The sequence below is a fragment of the Lissotriton helveticus genome, chromosome 1_1 (assembly GCF_964261635.1).
Source record: "Lissotriton helveticus chromosome 1_1, aLisHel1.1, whole genome shotgun sequence".
NCBI lineage: Eukaryota > Metazoa > Chordata > Amphibia > Caudata > Salamandridae > Lissotriton > Lissotriton helveticus.
This window is the reverse complement of record NC_136057.1, coordinates 569,439,428-569,464,389: the sequence shown is the minus strand read 5'-3', so window position 1 is coordinate 569,464,389 and position 24,962 is coordinate 569,439,428. Positions and strand designations below refer to the sequence as shown.

General features: G+C 48.3%; 1 protein-coding gene across 3 annotated transcripts in view; it reads right to left on the bottom strand.

Annotated features, from left to right (window-relative positions):
* LOC144813848 (solute carrier organic anion transporter family member 1A2-like) overlaps positions 1 to 24,962 on the bottom strand; it is a 1,137,838-nt gene that overhangs the window by 827,539 nt on the left and 285,337 nt on the right. For all 3 annotated transcript variants that reach the window (XM_078674057.1, XM_078674059.1, XM_078674058.1), the window contains exon 4: positions 3,971 to 4,103. In XM_078674057.1, coding sequence (XP_078530183.1) covers positions 3,971 to 4,103 — 133 coding nt within the window. The remainder of the gene's footprint in view (positions 1 to 3,970; positions 4,104 to 24,962) is intronic.

Sequence of the window (24,962 nt, the reverse complement as noted above, 5' to 3'; positions counted from 1 at the left end):
TTACTGGCCACCTGAGTTAGGTGCAGCCCCGAACCCTAAACCAGCAATTAAGAGTTTGGGTCTTCACATTGATTCTGACCTCTCTATGAACGCCCAAATTAGAGCAGTTACTTCTGCCTGCTTTGTACAACTTCGTAAACTGCGTAAGATCAAATTCTTCATTAGTAAAGAGGTCAGCATTCAAATTGTGTTTGCCCTCATCCTTTCAAAATTAGATTATGGAAATGCCCCCTATCTTGGCATTCCAATATATCTGAGACACCATCTTCAGATGATTCAGAATCAAGCAACCAGAATCATCCATCTTAAGGATAGAAGATGTCACATTACTCCGCTACTTAAAGATCTCCACTGGCTTCCAGTGGAGCAGCGTGTGATTTTTAAAAGCGACTGTATCATTTTCAAAGCCATTCAAGAAACCGGCCCAAGTTTCATTCTCTCATGTATCAGTAAACACCTGCCTCAGCGTAATCTGAGATCGAAGCATCTGAATCCCTTGATGGTGCCTAAAATTAGACAGAAACGCATGGGAGGGACCCGGTTTTCCTATCTGGGCCTGAAGTTTTGGAACTCATTGCCTAATTCTATTAGGCTGGAGGCTGTTCTCCCTGGTCTATATTTAGCTGATCCTCTATCTGTTTTCCCTTTCTTTTTCTGCTTAAACTCATCAGCGCCAAGAGACCTGTAGGTGAACGTGCGCTTACATAAATTTTCATATAACATAACATAACATTTAAAAATGTATTTTGAATTTCTAATTTCTAATTTAAAATGCTTGTAAAGCGCAGCATACACCTTGCGGTTTCTTGGCGCTGAAGGTTCAGTGGCTGAGGGGAAGGAAGACCGGGGAGAAAATTTAGGCGGGGAAAGCCTGGCTAAATAGGAAAGTTTTCAAGTCTCCACGGAAAGAAAGGTACTGAGTTGCGGAACGGAGGTTATCAGGGAGAGAGTTCCAAAAGGAAGGGGCCAGAGTAGAGAAATTGGATCCACCCCATTTTTTGCGCGAGAAACGGGGGATCAGGAGAAGGGACTTGGAGGAGGACCGGAGGTTTCTTGCAGGGACGTAGGGTTTGATAAGTGAAGTGATGAAAGCAGGGGCAGTGCCCTGACGGGCCTGGAAAACCATGCACCCGATTTTGAAGAGGGAACGTTGTTTCACGGGGAGCCAGTGGAGTTTCTTTAGGAGGGGGGTGGAGTGGTGATAACGTGGGAGGCCAAATATCAGTCTGGCCGCCTGGTTCTGGATGGCTTGGAGTCTACGCAAACTATAGGCAGGGATGCCATGGAAAAGAGCGTTGGCGTAGTCCAAACGCGAGATTACCAGGGCGGCCATGATGGTCTTGAGGGCCTGAGGGGTGAAGAAGCGGGAGACAGAGCGGATGGTTCGAAGAGTGAGGAAACAGGAGGAGACCACGGAGCTGATGTGTGAGTGAAGAGTGAGCTGATTGTTCATTTTTACACCCAGTGTTTTGACAGTGGTGGAGGGGGAGGGTGCAGGGCCGAGAGAGGGGGGCCAGAAAAGAGAGTTCCAGGGACTGGACGAACCACCAGTGAGAACCAGCTCAGTTTTATCAGGGTTCAGTTTAAGGTGGTTGTGATTCATCCAGTCCCTGATGAATGTCATAGTAGACTGGAAATTGGAGACCGAGAGAGAAGAGGGGGACAGATCAAAGATGAGCTGGAGGTCATCCGCGTAGTTGAAGACGGTGACCTCCAGCTGCTGGAGAGCAAAGATGAGAGGAAAGATATAGAGATTGAAGAGAAGGGGGGAGAGGGAGGAACCCTGGGGAACACCGCAAGTGACAGGGAGGGGAGTGGAGGTGAAGTCGCCTAGACGGACCGCCTGGGTGCGGTCCCTCAGAAAGGAGGAGAGCCAGACAAGGGCTGATCCCCCGATGCCAGCCGCCTTGACACGGGTGAGTAGGATGGTATGGTCCACCGTGTCAAAGGCGGCGGAAAGATCGAGGAGGACCAGTGCCTGGTGGTTGTTGTCATCCATGCCCTTTCTGAGGTTGTCTAGGACGGCGACTACGACCGATTCTGTTGAGTGCCTGGGGCGGAATCCTGCCTGACGAGAAGCCAGCCCCCCATTAGCCTCAATGTGGGTGCTCAGAGCCGCGGTAACATGGCGTTCCATCACCTTGCCCAGAAAGGGCAGCAGGGAGATGGGGCGAAAGTTGGACGAGATAGAAGGGTCCGAGCCGGGTTTCTTCAGCAGGGGTACGATGGTGGCTGCTTTTAGTACCGGGGGCACCACACCCTGTGCCAAGGCGCTGTTAAGGAAGGCAATCGGGGGATCAGGGCAGCTAGAATAGATTTGCTGTAGGATGCGAGCGGGGCAGACATCCGCCGGGGACCCAGATTTAACTTTGGGGAGAATCGACAGAAAGGATTCCTGAGTGAGGGGAGGGATAACAGTGAAATGATTTTGTACTGGGGGGGGGGAGGGATCGACGAAGGTAGGCGAGGGTAAAGGGATATTGGCCTTGATATTGGTGATCTTATCCACGAAGTAGTTGTTTAATTGGTCGCAGAGAAGCTGGGAGGGAGGGATTTGGGGCGAGGCTCGATCTGAGAACGCCAGGTCGTTTACGATGTCAAAAATAGCCCTGGGTTTGTTGGCGGCCGACATTATTCTCGTAGAGAAGTAGTCGGTCTTTGCAGCTAGGATTGCTGATTTGTAATCAGCCAACAGTGTCAGAAAGTGGGTTTTTAATAACGGGCAGTAGTTCTTCCTCCACTGCCTCTCCGCCCTTGAATACAGTTGCTTAGCCTATAAGATCGATTTGCTTTGATCTGAATCATGCAAATATTCTTGGTAACAGTAGATATTCCTGGGATTAAAATAGCTTGTGAAAATGGAAGATGTAATTGTGATGTTTTGTTGCCCTACGTATGAAAGTACATCGTTATTAAGCCTACTTTGATCCAAAGTGAGGTGACAGAAGTGCCTTCAGGAGAATTTGGACGCTGCAAATGCTATTGCTGTGGTCTACCGGGTTGAACTGGCATGATAGAAAAAAAGTCTGAATTTCTATAAATATATTTACAAGATAAAGTTTCAAACCATTAGTAGAGGTGGACAGCACCATTTGATGCATAGAATGTTTGTATTTGAATGCATGGTTAAATCAAATATTTAATATAAGTTCTAAAATATTTCTTTGAAAAAAAGAATACAAATAATCCTTACTATTAGAATAATGTTTTTGAAGACAGGGTGAGCTGATATTAGAGAGTGAGATGAAGGAACTACAAGTATGAATGAACCAAAAGGTATGTTGTCAGAAAAGCTATGGAATACTCCTATTTTGAGTGCACTGTCCAAGATGGCCGTTACATAACAAAAAGAAGCAGTCACCAATGTGGGTGGGAATTCTAAAATGAAGCTTAACTGGAATCGCTGTATCTTATTAGTATAACTTTTTTAAATGAAAAAAACATGTTTCACAGGTGTTTCAAGATGACATTTTCAACATTCAGGTAGTAAAGGTGAATTAAGACTCCTGTGGAAATGCACATTTGTTTTTATATCTACAGCGGAGAACGATCCTCCCATATACACCCCACAAATCAGGAGGTGATCGGTATTTCTTTTCCACCCATTATTAGGATGGGACGAGATTGGCTAAATGTTTGGGAATGCCCACAAATGTGTGTGAGTGTGAGTAGTCCCAAACCTCCTCGACAAACCATGCCATGAAATGCTCACTTCCCACCTCTTGAGTGGGATTTACCACTACAGATTTCTCTGCATACGTGGAGGAGAAATCCACAGGAGTGAATGCATTGCAACTGCTAGGAATCCCTTTGTGAATTCCTTGCAGGTGTAAACAATGTTTTTTTAGCAGTAAACGTATATTTACGGCAGAAAATGTCTATGTAATTAGACCCCTTTGTCTTAATAGCACAACCCAAACCAGAAAGTGGTTAAAAAAGTAATCACAGAACACCGAAATATTCCACTTACCTTCCCATCAGCAAATGAGGTAATGCTGCCAAACAGCATCCCAAACACATAAGTAGGCATCCAAAAGCAATTATTCTTGGCCTGTGCAACTTTGCTCCGAAGTAGCTGACAAATGCTATCACCAACAGATTTCCTGAAATATTTTGAAGATTTGGAAAGAGAGAGAGTAAGAGAATGAGAGAGATAGAGAGAGAGAGAGAGAGAGAGAGAGAGAGAGAGAGGGCATAATGGTTACTTTAGAAAAACTGTTGTTTTGAAACAACCAAGTAATGGTGCTCACTCACTAACCCATTCTAAATACTATTCAGCTTTTTATTCTACACACATTAATATATGTTCTCCCACATGCATCCAACTCTGATTTGAACTGCTTCTTTCACTGCATCTTATTCCATCTATCTATTCATATGGATATTGTATGAATTGTCATATTCAATAAAAACAGTGATCCCCTTAAGTGGATGAGCCTAGCACCTGCAACAGGAATGGATCAAATTGGGGACAATGCAAAGACAAATATGGTCCCCAGTTTGATTAGTGTTCGGCACAAGAAGCATACTGCCGCACATCAGAAGTGTCGGAATGCTAGGTGGTGGGTGTGGTATGGATGCCCACAGATAGAAAATGTCTAGCATGTAAATGTAAGGAAAATGTGCGATTTTAGCCAACATTTAAGGCTTGCTATGAATACTGGGTAGGAAATCATAGTGGGAGACATACAAGTCACAACACCCTGGACAATGTATTAGTTTAGTACAGTTCTCTATCATTGGAAGGTTGATTATTTTCAGGGGTAAACATTCACCTACTGCTAGCAATAGATCCATCAATGCAATATAAGGCCCAGACAAGGTCTCAATAAATTATTCCCTTGCCCAACCTTTGGTAGCTGGCACTGAGCACACAGGTGTGTAGAACACCAATACACTAAATAAGTAATACACCACACACAATAGAAATCCAACACCAATTTATAAAAAATAGACAATATTAATATTTGTGCAGCTAAAATGCCACCAAAACCACAAAAATCCAATGCAGAGAATCGGAAATATGCATTTTGGAAAAAATAACCACTTTCTGGTGTCTATAAACCAATAGAGCGAAATCTGAATTCTGGTCACGCTTTATTTGAGACAAAGTCAAAGTTTGAGTCTGACCACGATGAAGCCATGGTGGGATACACTAAGTGGAGGCCCTAGTCAAAATGATACCTACACAATTAGTAACTTTTCTGGAATATTTTCTGTCACGCGATCCTCTCTAGCAGGCCAGATTCACAGTCACTTCATAGGCTTGGTTTAGCAGGTGCAGTCAACTCCTAAAAGTCTTGAGCTCCGGAACTTTCCGCGGGACCAACCTGAAATCTAGGACGTGTCGCAGTTTGATGTATTGGGATTGACTTTCGGCGTCGGGTCGGTCACCTCATGGAGCATTTTTTTTAAAGTTGCTCCAAACTTCTTCAAACTTCTGTAACTTCTTCCTGAAGTTCTTCTCGAGAGTTCAAAAGAGTTTGAAACACAAATCATAGGTTCCAGAGTCTCTGAGTTTCTCCTCAGAAGTTGGTCCTACACTTCCCACTATGCACCTGGCCAAATACTTTAAAGTCCAACTGAAGGAGGTCAGCTGGTTTCTTCTTGCTGGATATGATGCAGGTAGAGCTCTTTTAATCTTTCACTTTCAGGGAGTCCACTCTTTCTCTTTTTGAAGCAAGGCAAAGTTCTTAGGGCGGTAGTTCCTTAGTGTGCAGCAGTTGCAGTCATTCAGAGTGCAGTCCCCATGGTGCAGGCCATGGTTCTTCTTGTAGTTTCAGGCATGGGATCCTTTCTGTCCTGCTCTCTTTAAAGACCAGTTTGTTTACCCAACCCCCTTCCTGGTCTGTCTCTCTAAAGCTGCAGATCCACCCCACTGAGTATCCTCTGACTCAGTGTAGGCCTCTTATCACCTCATCAGAGCAATTTTGCTCAGCCTGTCAAGTCTGACCAATCAGGAGAGGCAGCTAAAAGGCTGGATTTTGACTCACAGGAAAGAAAGTTCTCTAACTCATTTTCGGTACTAGTACTATACTAATTCTGTACTTGTTATTTTCTGTACTAGTTAATTTAACAGTAGCAAGTTATTGGATTTATCGTTACCAATCTACTAAGTCTTTAAAATATTATTTTTGTTCACTCCTGTCAATAGTTATACTTTATTACAGTATTGTATGGAGCAAACATGCTACAATGGGGAAAAACTAAATTGGTAGTTTTCTCCCCCACTCGGGCATATAAAACAAATATTATCATGTCCCTGCTTACTTGTGCATGGCACCCTGCTCTGGGGGCAACCGGGTGGACCAGAGGGGTGATGTATATGTAGAAATAAGGTAGTTTTATACTTTGGGACTACCTTTAAATCCAAAGATGCACTTGAATATAATTTCAACTTAAAGGTAGACAGCAAAGCAGGCTGACTTTTAAAATGACCACAGACAACACAGCAGTGCATACTTGAGTGCATTAAATCTGCTGGGCCGCTACACGTACATGACCTACCATATAATAGGAACTTACAGGTAGGTTGTCAGTACAGATTGTAATTGCACAAAATTGCCATACACCAGTTAGTCAGAGCACTGTCCCTGGGCCTGGTTAGAAAGGCCCAGGCCACTGTCAGTTACCACCAGTACCAGTCAAAAAATTGGGCTGATCAGGGCCACAAAGGATACATATCTCTCACAGCCACCCACTCCAAAAGAAAGGTGATGGGTAACTAACCTACAACCTGATAGTCCTTATCAGTAAAGTGGACAAACCCGGATTGGCATGGGCAGTCCCAGGTCTGGTTTCCACAGTTAAATCCATCCCCTGTAGGGGAATGGACCACCTCAACAGCTTTGGATTCTCCCCCCTCATCTGCATGAGCCACCTGAGAGATCTGTGTTCAGGTTGAGCACAGAAGTGAGTGCCAAACAGGTATGGTCTTTTCTTCTTCAGGGACCAAACCATAGCAAAGGTACTCCATTTTGGGGGAAAGTTGCCGGCTAATGAAGGCAACTGACTGATCACGCCCCCCCATTTACTTTTGCCAACACTGCCCCAATCCCTTCTTCTGAAGCATCTGTATGAAGCACCCATTATTTTGTTTGGTTGGGAGCCAGTAATAATGGTGCTGAACACATAGCTTATTTCCGAGTGTCAAAGACCTTCTGACACTTTGGGGTCCAAACAGGGTGGAGAAGTGTGGCTCACTGGTTAGAGGAGGCAGACCCTGATGCAGAGGTCAGACCCGGGACCAGGGTTCAATTCCCGACGCGGCAGGGTCTTGAGCTCAAAATGTCCACGGACTCGATAATTCTCGCCTCGGTGCCTACTCGATTCATGGGTTCACACGGATGTATGACGTTACAACGCATACTTTTACCACGCATACCTTTACAACGCGGTTTTTACCACACATACCTTTACAACGCTTAGCGCTTAGAGGTGCTGGATAGTGGTAAGTATAATTTTCTATTCCAACTCCAGTCCCCGTGGACACTAGGGAAGGTGTTGGATAGAAAATTAAACTTATTTCCTATCCTAGAGCGCCCCCCAGCGCAATGCGTTGTAATGGTTTTCGTTGTAATGCCTGCGTTGTAATGGTAGTGCGTGGTAAAAAATGCGTGGTAAAGGTTGTATACCGTTCACACTCTGCAACTCTGGGCAATAGCTTGCTTAATCTCCACTATGGCCCCACTGCGATGGGATGCCTGGTCTTCACCTTGGGGATGCCCAGTAGGGGTTATCTCGCAGGGAAAGCCAGGACGGGTTCCCAAAGCAAGCGCTGAGAGACCTGTCAGTGATTTGGCGCTATATAAATCGAAATTAACATAACATAACAAACACCCTTCTAGGGCTGCATTTTTTGAAGTGAGTTCTGTCAGGGGAGTCACAGTGTTTCCATAGTTCTGAACAAATCTTCTATAGTACCCAGTCTGACCAAGGAATGCCCTGACCTGTGTCTGGGTTACAGGGCCTGAAGCACTCCCTGAAGTACTCCCTTCAGGTGGTTCAGTTGGTCCTCCCAGGTGGATCTGTACATAGCTATATCATTCAGATAAGCTGTACTGAACTGTTCCAGCCCAGGCAGGACCCTATTCACCAACCTTTGGAATGTGGCAGGTGCTTTCTTTAAGCCAAAGGGCATTACTTTGAACTGGTAATGTCCCTCTGGGAGAATGCTGACCTGTCTCTTGATCCTTGACTGAGGGTAATTTGCCAGTAGCCTGGGGTCAAATCAAATGTACCCAGTCACTTTGCAGACCCTAACCACTCAATGAGCTTGTCATCTCTAGATATAGGGTGAGCATCAGTCCTCTGTAGTCCACACAGAACCTGAACTCTTTATTTTCCCCTTAAGGACTAGGTTTGGGTAACAGCACCCCTGGACTGGCCCATGGACAGTCAGAGGGTTCAATTACCCCTAAATCCAGCATCTGAGCTAATTATGCCTTGATGCTGACTCTTACCTGGTCAGACGACCAGAACAACTTGTTCTTGATGGGTAGCCTGTCACCAGTTTCAATATCATGTACACACCAGCTGGTGATACCTGGGGTCAAAGAGAACAGTCTGGGAGAAAGTACAACTCCCCCCACTGACCTAGCTTTTAAATTGGGGGAGAGGACATCTGAAAGTGACCCAGTCATCTTCTCCCTTACCGCATCAGTGACCATAAATGTGGTCATGTCTGCCCTGTCTTGGTGGGGTTTCAACCTATTGAGATGCAGGATTCTGTATGGGTTCATGTGGGTGTTAAGGTCTAGCAAGTAGGTATCTTCACCCCTCTTCTCTGTGATTGGATAGGGTCCCGTCCACCTATCCTGGAGGGCTCTAGGAGCCACAGGATCCAACACCCACAACACCTGCCCTGGATTATACTCAGACAGAGTAGCCTTTTGGTCTTACCAGAGCTTCATGACCTTTGGTTGGCCTCATGTTTACTGCTTGCTTTGTACATGTACTCTACCATGCAGGATCTCATGCCTGGCACATATCCCAGCACATTGTCATTGGTTTCCTTGAAAGGCTTTTCCCAAGACTCCCTCATTGCACACAATGGGCCTCTTAAAGGGTGCTCAAACAATAATTCAAATGGGCTGAAGCCAACTCCTTTTGTGTGACTTCCCAGTATACAAACAGTAGGCATAGGAGGAGAATATCCTATCTCCCCCTGAGTTTGTCAGACAAACCCATGATCATGCCCTTCAGTCCAGACCATTAGTCTGATACTTGATATGGGCTGGTAAAACTGTAGGTAACACCACATTCACTTAAGATTGCTTTCAGATATGCAGAAATGAAATGTGTGCCTCTCCCTCTATCTGACACTACCTTTTTATGGAAGCCACTCTGGTGAAAATACCAAGCAAGGCCCTAGCCACTGAAGGAACAGTGACTGTTCTGAGGAGTATAGACTCAGGACACCTTGTGGCATGGTCCACTACCGCAAAGATATATCTGCTCCCTGAAGCTGTGGATGGGTCTAGGGTAAGCATGGGCTGAAAATTTGTTCCGCTTGCGAAATGTGCGGATTTTTGGCAATTTTGCGTTCCGCGAATCGCGCAAACTTGCTAAACAATCAGCAATTCGCAAGTTTGCGAATTTTTTATGCTTGTTCACGCTTCAAAAATACAATCTCGAGCGCGCTGTGTTGACTTACCTTGATTCTGAGTTTGCCGAGTTGTTTTCCTCCCGCGAACAAGATGGTCGCGCCCAAAAACGACTGAATTCGCAAATTTCGCCCATACTTAGTCTAGGGGACTAACATTGTCCAGCGCCACTCTCTCAAAGGGAGTCTCAGCCACAGGCAGTGGTATCTTTGGATACTATTCCTTTCCTTTTGTCTTGCTACCGGCCTGATGAGAGTTTTTTGGTTTTTTTATTTGTAAAGTGTTATTCAGCATATCATATACATACAACATATACATTACAAGTCATCAAATAGCAGCTGAGTAACATATAGTTAACTTCAACATAACAAAGCCTACGATCATATTTTTCGTTATAAAGGTATAAGCACCACTCATATTGTCAAACAAATTTAAGCGCCACAGTTTGCAATTTTCTCCCTCCTCAAACAGTTCAGGATGACACCGCAGGTAGCATAAATTACGAACTTTTCTGACATCATCATCATTATCCGTTGAGCTCATTCAGAATCCATTGCACTGCAAATCAATAAATACTCCCTCAGCGGTGCCCAGATGTCTTTTGGTTTAGAGGAAAGTGGGAGCTCTTCGGCATACACCTCCAACTGGTCCCTGCAAAATACCATATCTTTCAGCCATTTGTCTACTTTGGGGCACCTCCTACTGTCCCAAGTGAATAGTATGCATCGCTTTGCCAAAAGTAGGGGCACCTGAATAAATTTCCCTATCCTGCCTTTGAGCTGAGGAGCATGGGCTAGTAGACACAACGACAGTATATTCTGTAACGTTACCCCTGTCATATCAGTAAGAAGAGCTAACACCTTTTCCCAGTACTCGAAGACCGATCTACATTGCCATGCTAGATGAAGGAAGCCAGCCTCTCTCGCACTACATCGTTTGCAGTTATCAGTTGCCCTGAGGCCTATCCTCCACAGCCTCTACGGGGTGTGATATGTTTGGTGCAGGAATTTTAGGTGAATGATGCGGAGATTGCTGTTAGATGTTAATCTCCCTGTTATCGAGCATGCTTTCATCCAGTCCTCCTCTGTGATTCATGGATCTATCTCATTGTTCCAGCGTGTTAGACTGGCAGCAGTGTTGTGCAGCGTGTCTTTCTGTATGGCCTTATATAACTTGGTGACTAGCTTCTTTCTCGTTGGAGCTGTGATAATCAGTTGTAGAGCCGGCAGTGTCTCCGGCTCCTCCGGGAAGTTAGTGTAGTGACCCCCTATCGCCCTTCTCAGTCTATAGCTAGTGAATTGGAATAATAGTCTAGGGTTGCGTATATAAGATAAGTCCTCCCCTGTGAGGTATGTACCATCTGAGTATAAGTCAATCATGTGCGCAATGCCCGCTTCGCGCAGTGCCAGGACGGAGCTTCTGTCTTGAGCTACCGACAGTGCGGCATGTCCCTCAAACGGCATTGCAGGTGCATATAAGGGAAGTTTGTTCGTGCAGTTTCCAATTGCCTGCCAGGCTGCCACTGTGACATCAAGCGTGTTAACCTCAGCTCTTGGGGTATGTCGTTTGGTATGTGTAATGATACCTCGCAAGGGGACAGGGTGAGCGTCGCCTTCCTCTACCGCCACGTGTGGAATGAAGTTGTGTGGTTTATACCAATAGTATGCGTATTGGGCCTGACAACACAGGTAGAATACTTAGAAATCCGGTGCATTAAACCCCCCTTTCTCGTACGTTAGCGTGAGTGTGCGCCAGCTGATTCTTGCTTGTTTGGTTCCCCAGACAAGCCGCAGCAGCTGAGTCTGAATAGTCTTAAAAAAATGCTTAGTCAGTGGGACCGGCACATTGGAAAACAAGTACAACATTTTTGGCAACACCGCCATCTTTATGTTTGAGATCCGGTCCGCCAGAGACAGCGGGAGACGTTGCCATCGGTCTACTTGCTTGACTAGAGCTACATACGCCGCTCTGTAGTTTTCAGAAATAACCACTCCGGGATCTCTATGAATCCATACCCCTAAATATTTAACGGGGTCCGCAGACCATACCAGCGGGTATTCAACTGTAGGCGGCCCTGTTATTGTCATCAGCGGGATGATGACGGATTTGTCCCAGTTTATGGTGAGACCGGAGAAAAGGCCAAACTTAACATATTCTCGGAGGATAGGGGACAGGAATCGTTGCGGTTCACGGACATAAATGACCATATCGTCCGCATACATGGAGATCCCTACCGGTCTGTTGTTGAAGTTGAGGGCCGCCGCTCTGTGTAGCTGCCGAATTTTACATGCCAGGGATTCCAGCACAATGGCGAATAAGAGCGGGGAGAGAGGGCAACCCTGGCGTGTACCCCTACCAACATCAAATGGTTCAGATGTGTCACCTCCGACGAGGACCCTCGCTGATGGATCAGTGTACAAAATCTGGACCCATCCTAGAAAGACTGGAGGAACCCCATCCGGCGCAATATATTCAGCATGTACTGCCATTCTATGGAATGAAATGCCTTGGCGGCATCCAATAATACCGCTACGGCTGGTAAATCTGGGTTAAGCACATGCAACATGGCATAAATGGTGCGCAGGTTGAGGGATGTAGAGCGGTCTGGGATGAACCCTGCCTGGTCGGGTAGTACCAACAGTGGCAGTCTATAGGACGCCCACTTTCCAGCCACATTGTCTTCAGTTGTCTTAGTTAGGTGAGTTTCTTGTAGCAGCGCAATTTTCACATTGTGCCTGTCTAGTTGTGCCAGTACTTGCCTGATTTTCTGTGGTGTATTACGCCCACGGACATTCCATGTGGCATAATTATAAGATGATCCCATCATGTGTAGTGCGGTAGTACCCTGCAATGTCTAGCATGTGTAAAAGCATGGAAGCGCTTGAAACTTTCGGTATCTTGTAGTGCAGTGTTCTTAAAATAGAGTACCTTAGGCATACAACAAACATACCCTCCCCTACCTCCCCGCTCCCACTTCAGCATTCCCGAACTGCTAAAGACATATCCCTCAATCAACACCCATAATAACTTTAACTTGGTAACACACATTTTCCGTCGGGGAATACCCATCGGGGGTCGCAGTGGCTGCGTCCACTCCCAGTTAGCATAGGGAGAGGAGCCATCGATCAACAGTCAGTTCCTCCAACCCTGTAGAACACAGCATCCCATAATGGCATGCCATACATCTTGAAAAAAAAACTGTCTCGATTCCCCCCTCGAAACTGCTCCGAAAGAACATTACCACCCTCTCACATCCTCTGGTGAGCAGTATACACTGCCTCATGTGCTAACCCTCATGTACCCCCTTACTGTTCATTAATCGATGTCCGATGTAGGAGAGGAGGAGGAGCGCCGTCGCCGGTTCCACAGTGTTCGTGCATGTTCCATCGCGTGTTTTGGGTTTGCAAATATTTTCCCATTTTCCATTGTGCCAATTCGCAAACGTGCAGGGTAAAGCATTGCATAGGGGATTTCTTCTTTTTGTAGTAACTTCTTGACGTTCTGGAATTCCTTGCGGGCCGCTTGCACAGTAGCTGTGAAAACCGGGTAAAATGATAGTGCGTTACCTTGGTACGTTATTGAACCCTTCTGCCTGGTTTTGCGTAGCACAGTGTCCTGATCTCTAAAATTTAGCAGGCGGGCTATGATTGGCCTTGGTGGAGTCCCCGGTGGGGGGCGCGCTGCCAAAGACCTGTGCGCTCTTTCAATTGTGAATAAAGGTGACAGTTCGTCCTTACCACACACTTCTTGTAGCATCGATTCAATATAATTATCCAGGCGCCCCACATTTATAGTTTCCGGCAATCCCAGGACGCGAATACTGTTGCGGCGAGACCGCGCTTGGATGTCCTTATTATTGGCCTGGATGACTACCAGCAGTTTAGCAATATCCGACGTCTTTTCTGTTACCTGTCGCAGTCCATCTTCCGTGTCATTTATGCGTTGTTCTGCTTCCCCGATGCGTACTGCATGCTTGTCCAATTTTGTTGAGAAGTGATCGATCCTACCATTTAGTGCCTCAATCTTTCCATCTATGGCCTGAAGGCTTGCCTGTATGGCCGCCAGCGATTTCTCCAGCGCTGTGGAGGGTGGTGTCGCAGCTTCCGATTCAGTGTCCGATGCCGCACTCTGCCCAGGTTTACTTCCTTTGCGTAAGTCAAATGTAAGGCGAGACTGTTTTTTTTCTGGCTTCCCCATTGCGCCTGTTCTCCGTCGCTGTCCTCCTCGTATCGTGTGTGCTGCAAGGGCGCAGTAACAACCCCTGCTGCTAATCCCTGCAAACTCGTCTTTCAGTGGGTCCTGGGTGTGGCATACAGTCCGCAGTTAGCTGGCTCTTAAAAATGGCGCTGATCTCCCTGCCCAGGCTGGAATTTATGGGGCTTTCGACCCTTCCTACTCCCTCGCCAGCAGCCTGGGGCCTCAATTCCGCACTAGGATTCTCACATGTATTTCTGGTGCGCGATCTGCTCCCAGTTTCTAGTGTGTCATCCACTATCTATTTGCCCTTGTGTATGGCTTCTTCTCAGAGAACGGGGGGGGGGGAAAAGCGGCAGTCCGTGAAAAGCCTCCACTCTTCGTGTCGGAAGAGTTTACTGCCTTCTCTGTGTTCTCTCGCAGTCACTCACCGGCCTTTCAGATATTCTAGCGCAAGTGCCCAGGGGTTGATCATCCGTGTGCAATGAAGATTAGGCCCGGTCCAGAGGTAGGCCCGCTCTTCCACCCGGGGGCCGCCGCTTCTTTGAGGCACCCTCCCATAGGCACCGACCCTTTTCCGACCTTCGGCTTCACCAGGTCTGCATGCGGATCAGAGAGGAGAGGGGGGGGCGGACAGTGTGCGGTAGGCCAGCGGTCCGTTACTCTGCCTCGTCTCGGCCTGCTCAGTTCCCCCACGCCGGTCGCTTGCGTGATTGCGCTCTCCGGACCTCCCTCTCCACAGCCGCGTCCCCTCAGTGTCACCTGCCGTGATCCGGTGTGCCAGCTTCTATATCCCCAGCGCGATTCTTCGCCAGTCGAGCAGGTCGCTTTTAGGTCCTCTGTGATTCTCCGATGCTGTAAGCACCCTCCTGGTCTCCGATTCTGGTCACGCCGCTTACATGCGCGCCGCCATTACCGTCTGCCCTTATGCGGCCGCACGGTTATCTGAAGTCCGAACTATCGGATCGTGATGCCTCACAACGGGTATTTTCTGAACCCGCCTGGTCGCGGCAGTGCAGTCCCGGGGGGGAATTACTAAAATGTCAGGGTTGGGGCAGGATATTTGCAGGATGTCAAACTATGGCTGGCAGAGCTGCACTACAGTGCGGCCATCTTGCCGAGCTCCAAGCCACGCTCCCCGACCTGATGAGAGGTTGCATAGGATCTTCAGAACTCCTTTACTTTAATAGTCATATTGGCCCAATGGAAATGGTTAACCCAATATTGTCCATGTCTCACTCATACCCAATTGAACTGCCATGAGGATGTCATGGCTTAAAGTCATGAGGAGTTCTCTGTATTTCTGAGGGACCACCATCTTCCTGGTAGCCCCTTCTTTGAGACCTCTATCCTCAGTGTGGAGAGCTCCATCCTCCTAGTAGACTTTGTGAAAGGCACTGGCATTACCTTTCTCTTGTCTGGGACAATCTCTTTGTCCCTGTCATAACTTCTCTCTGGAATGCCCACCAGCACATTACAATTCCGCCAAGTTGCACAGACCTTGCAGGGGTGGAGTCCTTTCATTAGAGGGCAGATACTCTCCCTCAGGGTTAGATTCCACCTGCAGCTCTGGAGTTTTTTTAGCCTGGTTCCCCGGACCCTGTGCCCATTCTCTTGTCATTGGATGCTTGGCCCATTGTTCCAGGGTACAAGTGTCTAGAATTTCTCTTCTGTGCAGTCTACCATTTAGTCACATCACATACCCACAAAGGGAGATCCATTCTTGTGTGGACTGTTCTCTCCAACCCTGACCAGGCAAACGCTTCAAGATAATTGCCTACTAGTCACTCTGCTGGGAGTACAGGAGACACAACTACCTTCTTAGGGCCTGTCAAACCTCCCCATTCCAAACTCAGCATTCACCATGGGATGTGGTTTGGTTCAGCTGTCTGCACAGGTTACTTAGACACACCATGTATGATCTATTCTGGAGAAATCAGTTTCTCTGTGACTATAGTCACACTGGCTCCTCTATCTCTCAGAGCTTCCACTTCTCTCCCATTGACTTTAGGCTGCGTTCTACATGTCTCCAGGGAAACTAAGGTTGCCTCTGTGAACAGCTCACCAGTGTGGGGACTTATTTGTGCAGACAGCATCTCCACTTTTGTGTTCTGACTGATCACAGTCAAAACACTTCCCCACCTTTGAGGGATCAAATGCATTTCCTGCCTTTGCAGAGTCCCAAGACTTTCCTTGATACCCCCTTCCCTTGAGGTCTCCTCATTTCTTCTGATCACCCCCTGTTGTTGAAACCTGGGTTTTCACTCACTTATCAGCCATCTCCCCAGTTCCCTGGGACTAGACAGCTTAGAGTCCACCAAGTGCTGGTGTACCTTCTCTTGTACACATTGAGCCAGGATGGGCTCTTTAATTAATAAAATGTGCAGCCCCGCAGAAGTATTCACTTGATTACCTTGAATCCAGCCCTATAGTGCTTTCACTGAAATGTCCTCAAAGTCCATCCATGACTGGGTATGCGCCTTCCAGGTACCCCTGAACCTCACCCTCTACTGCTCTGGGGTAAGCCCAAATTTCCTGGCTAGACATTTCCTCATGTGCGGGTAGGATTCTGCGTCAGCCCCCCTAGGGTCAGGAGTCTATTCCTCCCAACTATTGTGATCAGCTCCCACAGGAGTGAACCCCAGAACTTGGAGTGGACCCTTATCATCTTAAGGCCCTTTCAAATACAGGCAGCCATTTGTCAATATCAACCCCTTTACCTACTGGGGAACTAACCCATTGGGAAGACTGGGATCAAAACAACCACTCATGGACATCTCTTCATTTCCTTCTACTTCACTGCCACCATTTCTTCTCTCTTCCTCCCTTGCACACTGCTTCTCAGCTAGGGCCAGCTTCCTCTCTTCCACAAGTATGTAACCTAACTGAGCCTCAAGTTTCTGCCTTATAAGGACCTTATCTGTATCCTCTGTGGAGGAGACTCAGGTACTTCTGATAGATGAGTGTCAGAAACTGGTACTACAGGGAAGGTACACTTTGTCATCTCTCTCCTCCTGGACGTTGTCAGAGGGGTCCTCTTCCCCTTCCCTTCATTATCTGGACCAGACTCTACCCAGGCCTTAAATTACATAACCATCTCTGCCTTTCTGATTCTATTAACAGCAGGTAGACCCCTCACACTACATTTCCACTAAGCTCAGCTTCTGTGAGGTTACCTAGATTACCCAGATCCAACTCCATAGTATCCCTTGTTTATTTTAGGTTACATAAAAACTTTGTAAACAGAAATCTAAAACTTAATTAAAAACAGTTTTGTCCAAATCTCAAAAATAAAAAAAATAAAAGGGTTTGTTCTAAGTATTTTTATAGATGTTATCTTTATTGTATTGCACCACTGCTACCAAATGTTGGAAGGTAAATTATTAGTAGGGATAAGTATGCACCTACCACTAGCTAATAAAGCCAACAACACAATATAAGGCCCAACAGGGTCTCAATAAATGATTCTCTTGCCCAATATTTGTTAGCTAGGACTGAGCAGGCAGGCTTAACTTAGGAGATAGGTGTGTAAAGCATTTAAAAACACCAATACACTAAATAAGTAAGACACCAAAATAACAACAATCCAAAGTAGGGAACCGGAGATATTAATTTTTAAAGAATAGCCACATTCTAGTGCTTAAAAAACGATAGCACCAAATTGGGTCATCTGGTCACACTTGAACAGGACAATGTCAAAGTTAGAGGCTGCCTGCGATAGAGCCCTGGTCAGAAACACTAAGCGGGAGGTCTCAGTCAAAATGTTACCTTCGCACTCATTAACTTTTCTAGAAGCATTTCTCTTGACATCGAGTGAACCTCTCTAGCAGGCGGGATTCACAGCAACCTCGTATGTGTGTTTCAACGATGGTCCCTGGTCAACTCCTGGAAGTCTTGTGATCCGGAGCTTTAAGTGGGACGAATCTGAAATCTAGGACCGGTCACGGATCGATGTAGTCGGTTTGACTTTCCACGATAGGTCAGTCACCTTATAGTGCTTTTTTCAAAAGTTGTTCCAAACTTCTCCAAAATACTGGAATTTCTTCCTCAAGTTCCGATTGGGGGTTCATGGTTTCCAAACCACAAATCCAAGGTTCTCGAGCCTCTGAGTTGCTCCTTGGAAGTTGGGACTGTAGCTCCCACAATGAACCTGGCCAAATCCTTTAAAATCCGGCTGAAGATAGTCAGCTGGGATCTTCTTGCTGGATATGGTGCAGGTAGAGCACTTTTAACCTGTCGTTTTGAGGGAGTCTAGTCCTTATCTTTTTTAATCAAGCCAAAGGCTGTAGTTCCTTAGAGTGCAACAGGTGCAGTCATTCAGAGTACAGTCCTCTTGGCACAGGCCGGGGTTACATTAGGGCAGTCTTTCTTTTTCTTATAGTGTTAGGCAGGGGAACCTTCCTATCCTTCTCTCTTAGAAGACCAGTTTCTTTTCCTAGTCCCATCCTTGTCTGTTCTCTTCAACTGCAGATCTCTTCTCACCAGATGTCCTTTGTCCCTGTTAAGTCCACCTATCAGCTCATTAGAGCACTTTTGTGCAGCCTGTCAAGGCTGGCCAGCCAGGAGAGGCTGCTAGAAGGCTGGATTTTGTCTCACAGAAAAGAAAGTCCTCTAACTTTTTTCTGTACTGTTTTTGACAAATTCAACAGTGGCAAGTTGTTGGATTTATTAGTACAACTTGTTTACGTCCTTGAAATATTATTTTTACTCATGCCTATACATAATTATACTTTGAGTATTACCATGTTAGTCTATAGAGCTGAAACTCTACAATGGGTAAAAACGAAATTAGTAGATTTTCCCTCATCAGGGCCTATAAAACATATTTCATCTTGTCCCTGCTTACTTTTACATGGCACCCTACCCCGGGGGCACCTGTGATAGGCCTTAGGGGTGACATATATGCAACAATAAGGTAGTTTTATACTTTGGAAGTACCTTTAAATACAAAGTCGAATATTTTCAATTTAAAGGCAGCATGCAAAGCAGGGCTGACTTTTAAAATGACCACAGGCAACACAGCAGGGCACACTTAAGAGCATTAAATCTGTTGGGTGACCCTTGACCCTGTTCACAGGATAGGCCGCTCCCCACGCTGCACAGCACCACCTGTGTATTCATGTTCCCATCCCACTGCTGCTGCAAGTTCGCCGCTACTGTTGGTATATCTGCTGTGTATTTCTCTGTTCATTATCTGCTCCTGTTTTGCCTTTTCGTCAACTGTATCTCTGTATTTATTGTTTACTCCTGTCTTGCCTCTCTTCTTGGTTATCTGCTGCATTTTTACTTTTTTTCACCCGCTCCTCTCTTTCTCCTGCCGTTTTTCCTGCCTCTGACACTCCTGCGGCCCGCCCCCTATGTGCCCATTCAACACCCCTCTCCCGCCACCCAGCTGCTCCTCCCACCCACCCCCCTTTTATGGCGGCCGCTGGCATGACTAAGGCAAGCCTGTCCGCACCCGTCCGCGCCTGGACCGCACCCAGTACCAGAACCCCTGGCCCCCGTGTATGCCACAACGCCTGACTCCGCTACAATGCCAGCACCCTCCATACACTCAACCCCAGACAGGAACACACCTACTACAGGGCCACCACGAAGCGCACCCAAGGACCCTTAACCTGATGGACCTGCTGCTTCACCAGCATCCACCCCGCCAAGCCACCGCCAAGGAATGAACCAAACCACCTCAGATGTATCCTCCTCAACATCCTCTCCGCCCGCAAATATGCTGTTGAACTCTGGGACCTACTCGACACTACCTCCCCAGACGTTGCCTTCCCGACGGAGACCTGGCTGAACCCCACCTCAGCACCCAACATCGCCATAACCATGCCGGAAGGCTACAAGATCACCCGCAGGGATCGCAACAACAGAATAGGAGGAGGAATCACCATCATCCAAAGGAACACCCTCAGAGCCTCGACCGTCACCGACAACACCCTCAGTACCACCGAACACCTGCACTTTCAGATTCACACCGACCCCAACACCACCCTCAGAGGAACCCTCATCTACAGACCCCCCGGACCCCGACCACAGTTCAGCGACTCCATCGCCGACTTCATCGGCACACACGCCCTCGCCTCCACGGACTACATCCTCCTCGGGGACCTGAACTTCCACCTCGAGAACAACAATGACACCAACTCCACCACCCTGACTGACAACCTCAGACTCAAACAACTCGTCACAACACCCACCCGGGCCGGCGGCCACACGCTCGACCCCATCTTCTTCGCAAGCTCCCACGTCTCCTTCTGCCACACCGCTGAACTCCACTGGACTGACCGTCGCTGCATCCACTTCACCTTCAGGAAGCCCACCACGCACCATAGCACCCAACTGCTGCTTCTGCGCGGCTGGAGCAAAGTCACCGATGACCAGCTAACTGCCACCCTTGCCCAGAGCCCACCTGCTGACCTCACCGACCCCGACACCGCCGCCCGCAACTTCGGACAATGGATCCACAACTGCGCCAACACTCTTGCCCGCTCAAGAAACCCTCCTACAATCACACCAGCAAGAAAGCCATCTGGGGGGGGCGTGGCTAGCCGACAGCCAAGATGGCCGCACTCTGAGAGAGCTCTGTGACTAACGAGCCTTCCTCTCAACATCCGACCATTTATCCGCCTTTTCAGCAGTAGCCCAATAGCGTGACCTGGTGTATCTAGTTCCCCGGTGCACTCGGCTGTAATCCGGATCTCCCGGCGACCTTCCCCTGTGAAGCGGCACTGTGTTGAACATTGCGTCCTGGTTTGGCGCCTAAGACCGGGGGCTCGAGTGCGAGACGTTCCCGGTAACGTCCCAACACATCAGCCACTGTCACCCTAGATGTATGAGCAGCGCCCCCAGGGCAACAGACGAACGTACCTCTGATCCGTCAGCCTACTGGAAACCCTACCCTGGTGTAACCTTCACCCACGCACGCTCCAGACCGCGCCAGGCGGGTGCCTGCAGGTACCAGCGCAGCCCCTGCGGCGGCAGGGGAAGGTAGCGAAGACAGGGTACAACGCGCGCCGCCGGCCGAGAGTAGACAGACCAGAGGGTGTACCAGCGGCCCCTTATCTCACTCTCCCTGTGCCCGGGATCCAGCGTGGAGATCAGCCGCCATAACAGCCCCGTCGCAGGGACCTTCCGCATCGGAGACACACTGCCTGGAGCCTTCCCACCCGCCTTCTCACACTTGGCGACCACCAGCGCCAGCATCGTCTAGCCCTCTGACACTCCCCCGGGGACGCCGCACTGGCTGGAGCGTTGCGTCCCGCCGGGGACTCGATTGGAAGACAGACCCAGCGGCAACCCAGCACCGCAACAGCGGCAAGTACACTACACCAAGAATAGCAGGCGAAGGCACTTCGCATTGGGCAGCCAGCCGGGAACCCCACCCAGACAGTGCCCCCACTCGACCACAGTCCAGAACCTGCAGAGGGGACCCGGAGGGGGTCGGTGCAACATCGGCAAGAGTTCGTCAACGTATCAGGGGAAGGGAAGAGCACACGGCACCGGTCAGAAGACACACACCTGCGACTGTACCGTAAGCCACTACTAGCACCCTCTCGTCACGTTCTCCCTGTGGCTGTGACACGGCGGTAACTTTACCTGGTGGGCACAAAATCACCGCAGCAGACCTATTCAGAGACTGCGGGAAGCAGGGACGGGGAGCAGGGACACACGCATTGCGACTATCCCACGTAGCGCCCCCGGCCACAGAAGGGGTGGGGGTACGCCAGTAGTGTACAACGAGATAATCACTCTGACCAACATCTATACCGTGATGAACGGTTGAGGTACAAGAGGCCAGCAGGCCCCGAAACTGGACAAATACGCCTACCAGAAGGCCCCGACGGACAATGCAAAGGGAGATACTCCCCGGACTTCGCCCCAGCCAACAAGGGAAACAAATACAGCGGACGAAGTTACCCTTCATGATGTCATGGCGGCCCTGAACACAATGCAGTCCTCAATGGGCACAATCACAACGGAGCTCTCCTTGATCAGAGCGGATTTTGCAAAAATGTCCGACCGAATGGTGGAGGTCAAAAAAACGACTACCGACTTAGTGGGGGACACATCTGACTTGCAGCGTAGAGTCCAAAAACTTGAAGAAGACAACCATATGCTAAAGACGAAGCTGGACGATCAAGAAGGTCGATCAAGACGTAACAATATACGCCTGATTGGCGTACCGGAGTCCGAACGTGGCCCTGCCCTAGACCTCTACGTTGAAGACCTCATCTACAAGCAACTAAAACCAAAAGGCCTGTCGAACTATTTCTCAGTTGAACGCGCCCACCGGGTACCGGGAGGGCAGCCAAAGCCCGGAGCGCCACCTCGTCCCATATTAGCCCGCATTTTCAACTTTAGGGATCGGGATGCCATCTTACATGCAGCACGCACTCGCCCGCCAATTAAAATTGACTACACCGAAATCCACTTCTATCCAGACTACACAGCGGCAGTAGCCCAACAACGACGAGGATTCACAGAGGTTAAAAAAGAACTGCGAGCTCGGGAGCTCAAGTATTCTATGATTTTTCCAGCAAAATTACGAGTGGAATCTGAAGGCAAAACTTGGTTCTTTGACTCACCGCAAGCGACTCAGGAGTGGCTGGAGGGTTGGAGGACGGCAAAAGGGTCTAGGAATCGAGATGTGCAACGGAACCGCGGAGTAAGAAGCCCCCACCTAACAGAAGACACAGAATAGGACTAATATGACACACAATGGACACCGATACTAACAGTCACCCCCGTGCAGCTGACCTCTTAGAATAAGTAAGTTACTTACTCCTTATACAAAGGAGAAAATCCTAATAGCACGCGGGGAGAAGATGCAACAGATAGCCGCAGAACGTGGCTTTCCAAATGGGGTGACACTCCGATCACGCACAAACAGATCCATGCAGGTAGGACGTTTGACTACAACGGGCACTGCATGTTCACTCTTGGAGGGGAGGGCTCAACAACGGACACAGAAGTCTTACCCCCAAGAACGATTTTCTTTAGTTGGGAATACAAGCACTCTGCTCAGTTGGGGAGGTGGAAGGTTTATTGTCCGCCGGGCAGGGAGGCAGGGAGGGGGGTATGGGATTTCATTGTTATGAGTTTACTATGTTTTAGTTTTTGTTTCATGTTTCTAACCTGGTTAGCTTTTCCACGGCACTTACCGCTACCACCCTGGGCCCACACCATACCCTTAGACACATGGCCTACACTGGAGCGACCGTACGAGAACATCCAAACACGGGCCATACGACCTGACACACATCATATCAGCAAACTAACACAAACCCTGGAAGCCACTATAGGCTTGGGTACGCACCAGTCCTCGATACTTGGACAGATCCAAAAGGCAATAATACATTTCCTGTCCAGAGACTATGGCTGAAGGACAGTTCAACACTCGATCCCCAATCACAACCATTGATATCCCCCCGCTAACGGTCATTTCGTGGAACGTAAATGGATTGGGCCATAAAATTAAACGTGGACTTGTCCTACAATATCTAAAGAGGAAAGTACCCACCCTGGCGTTGTTACAAGAAACACACCTAGTAGGTACATCAAACCAGGCACTTAATCGGTGGGGCTTCAAGATGTTCGCACACGCGGAGTTCTCCTCCGGCTCCCGCGGAGTGGGTATCCTCATCCAAAAAAGCGCTCACCTAGTGATCAAACACACCTGGGTGGATGACAGAGGGCGGTTTGCAGCGATCAATTGCCAATGGGAGGGAAGGCCTTACAATATACTATCGGTCTACATTCCACCAGCACTACACCAAGAGACTTTCCAGGACCTGGGTAAGCTACTGCTCGAACTCCCAGAAGGGGAATTCAGAATTGGAGGCGATTTCAACACAGTATTGAATACCTCTGTAGACCGGCAACCCCCGCGGGATGCTACAAGACCTGCCCACATATTTAAAGATTTCCTGGAAGCACTGGGACTGGTGGATATATGGAGAATTAAACACCCTCATGAACGCCAATACACATTTCATTCGGGAGCACATAATAGTTCCTCCAGAATAGATTACATGCTGACCCTAGCGATTCCCCCAGAAAAGATTACAGTCATAGAACACCTCCCCCGAGGGATATCGGATCATTCCCCGATACAACTCACCTACACGGCGCTACCCACACGGCGCCGAAGAGTCTTCCCGATCTACCCAGGGTATCTAAAAAATAGACAGATTTTGAAGACACTGATAACCTCCACCACACAATACTTTGACGAAAACTTACACTCAGTAGACTCACCATCAGTCCTCTGGGAGGCATATAAGGCAGTGATTAGGGGCCAAGCTATCTCCAACATTACTAAGCACAAAAAAGACCAAAGGGCGAACATTGAGGCACTAGAAACAGCTGTCCAAACTGCAGAGTTGGCCCACGCATCAGACAACTCGGAAGACACGACACGCACCCTAGCGCTGGCCTCTCAGGAATACAGGGCATACGCAGAGGACATGACCAGATCGAAACTGACTGACACAGTGCACAGGGTCTATGAATTGGGGGACAAAACAGGGAAAATGCTTGCCTGGCTTGAACGAAAGGAAAGGGCGAATAGATGGATCGCTACATTGGAGCTCCCAGACCGCACACATACGACCTCTCCCACACGCATAGTAGAAGAACTGGCCACTTACTACGAGACGGTATGTACTGCGCGCGGAGGGGTAACAGAGGAAGCTAGCACGACATTCCTCCAAGACGTACCTCTGACCACACTGTCCCCGGAAGACGCGCAAGCACTGGAGAGTGATTCAACAGGGGAAGAATTAGGGAAGGCCCTGGCAGCACTACATACTGGGAAGGCCATGGGACCCAATGGTCTGCCAGTAGAACTTTTTAAAACACTTGCACGACAGCTTGTCCCGCACATGCTCCCCATGTATCACGACTGTTTGGACAAGGGTACACTCACGGCGGACCAGAGACTGGCAACCATTGTATCGGTCCACAAACCTGGCAAACCACCTGACCTCCCGTCCTCTTATAGGCCTATCTCCCTAATGAACATTGACGCAAAAGTCCTGGCAAAGCTCCTAGCCCTCCGACTACAGCCCCACCTCACAACATTAATCCACCCGGACCAATTGGGCTTTATGCCCGGGAGAAACACGTCTTTGAACCTCCGACGAATCCATGGAGTCATGC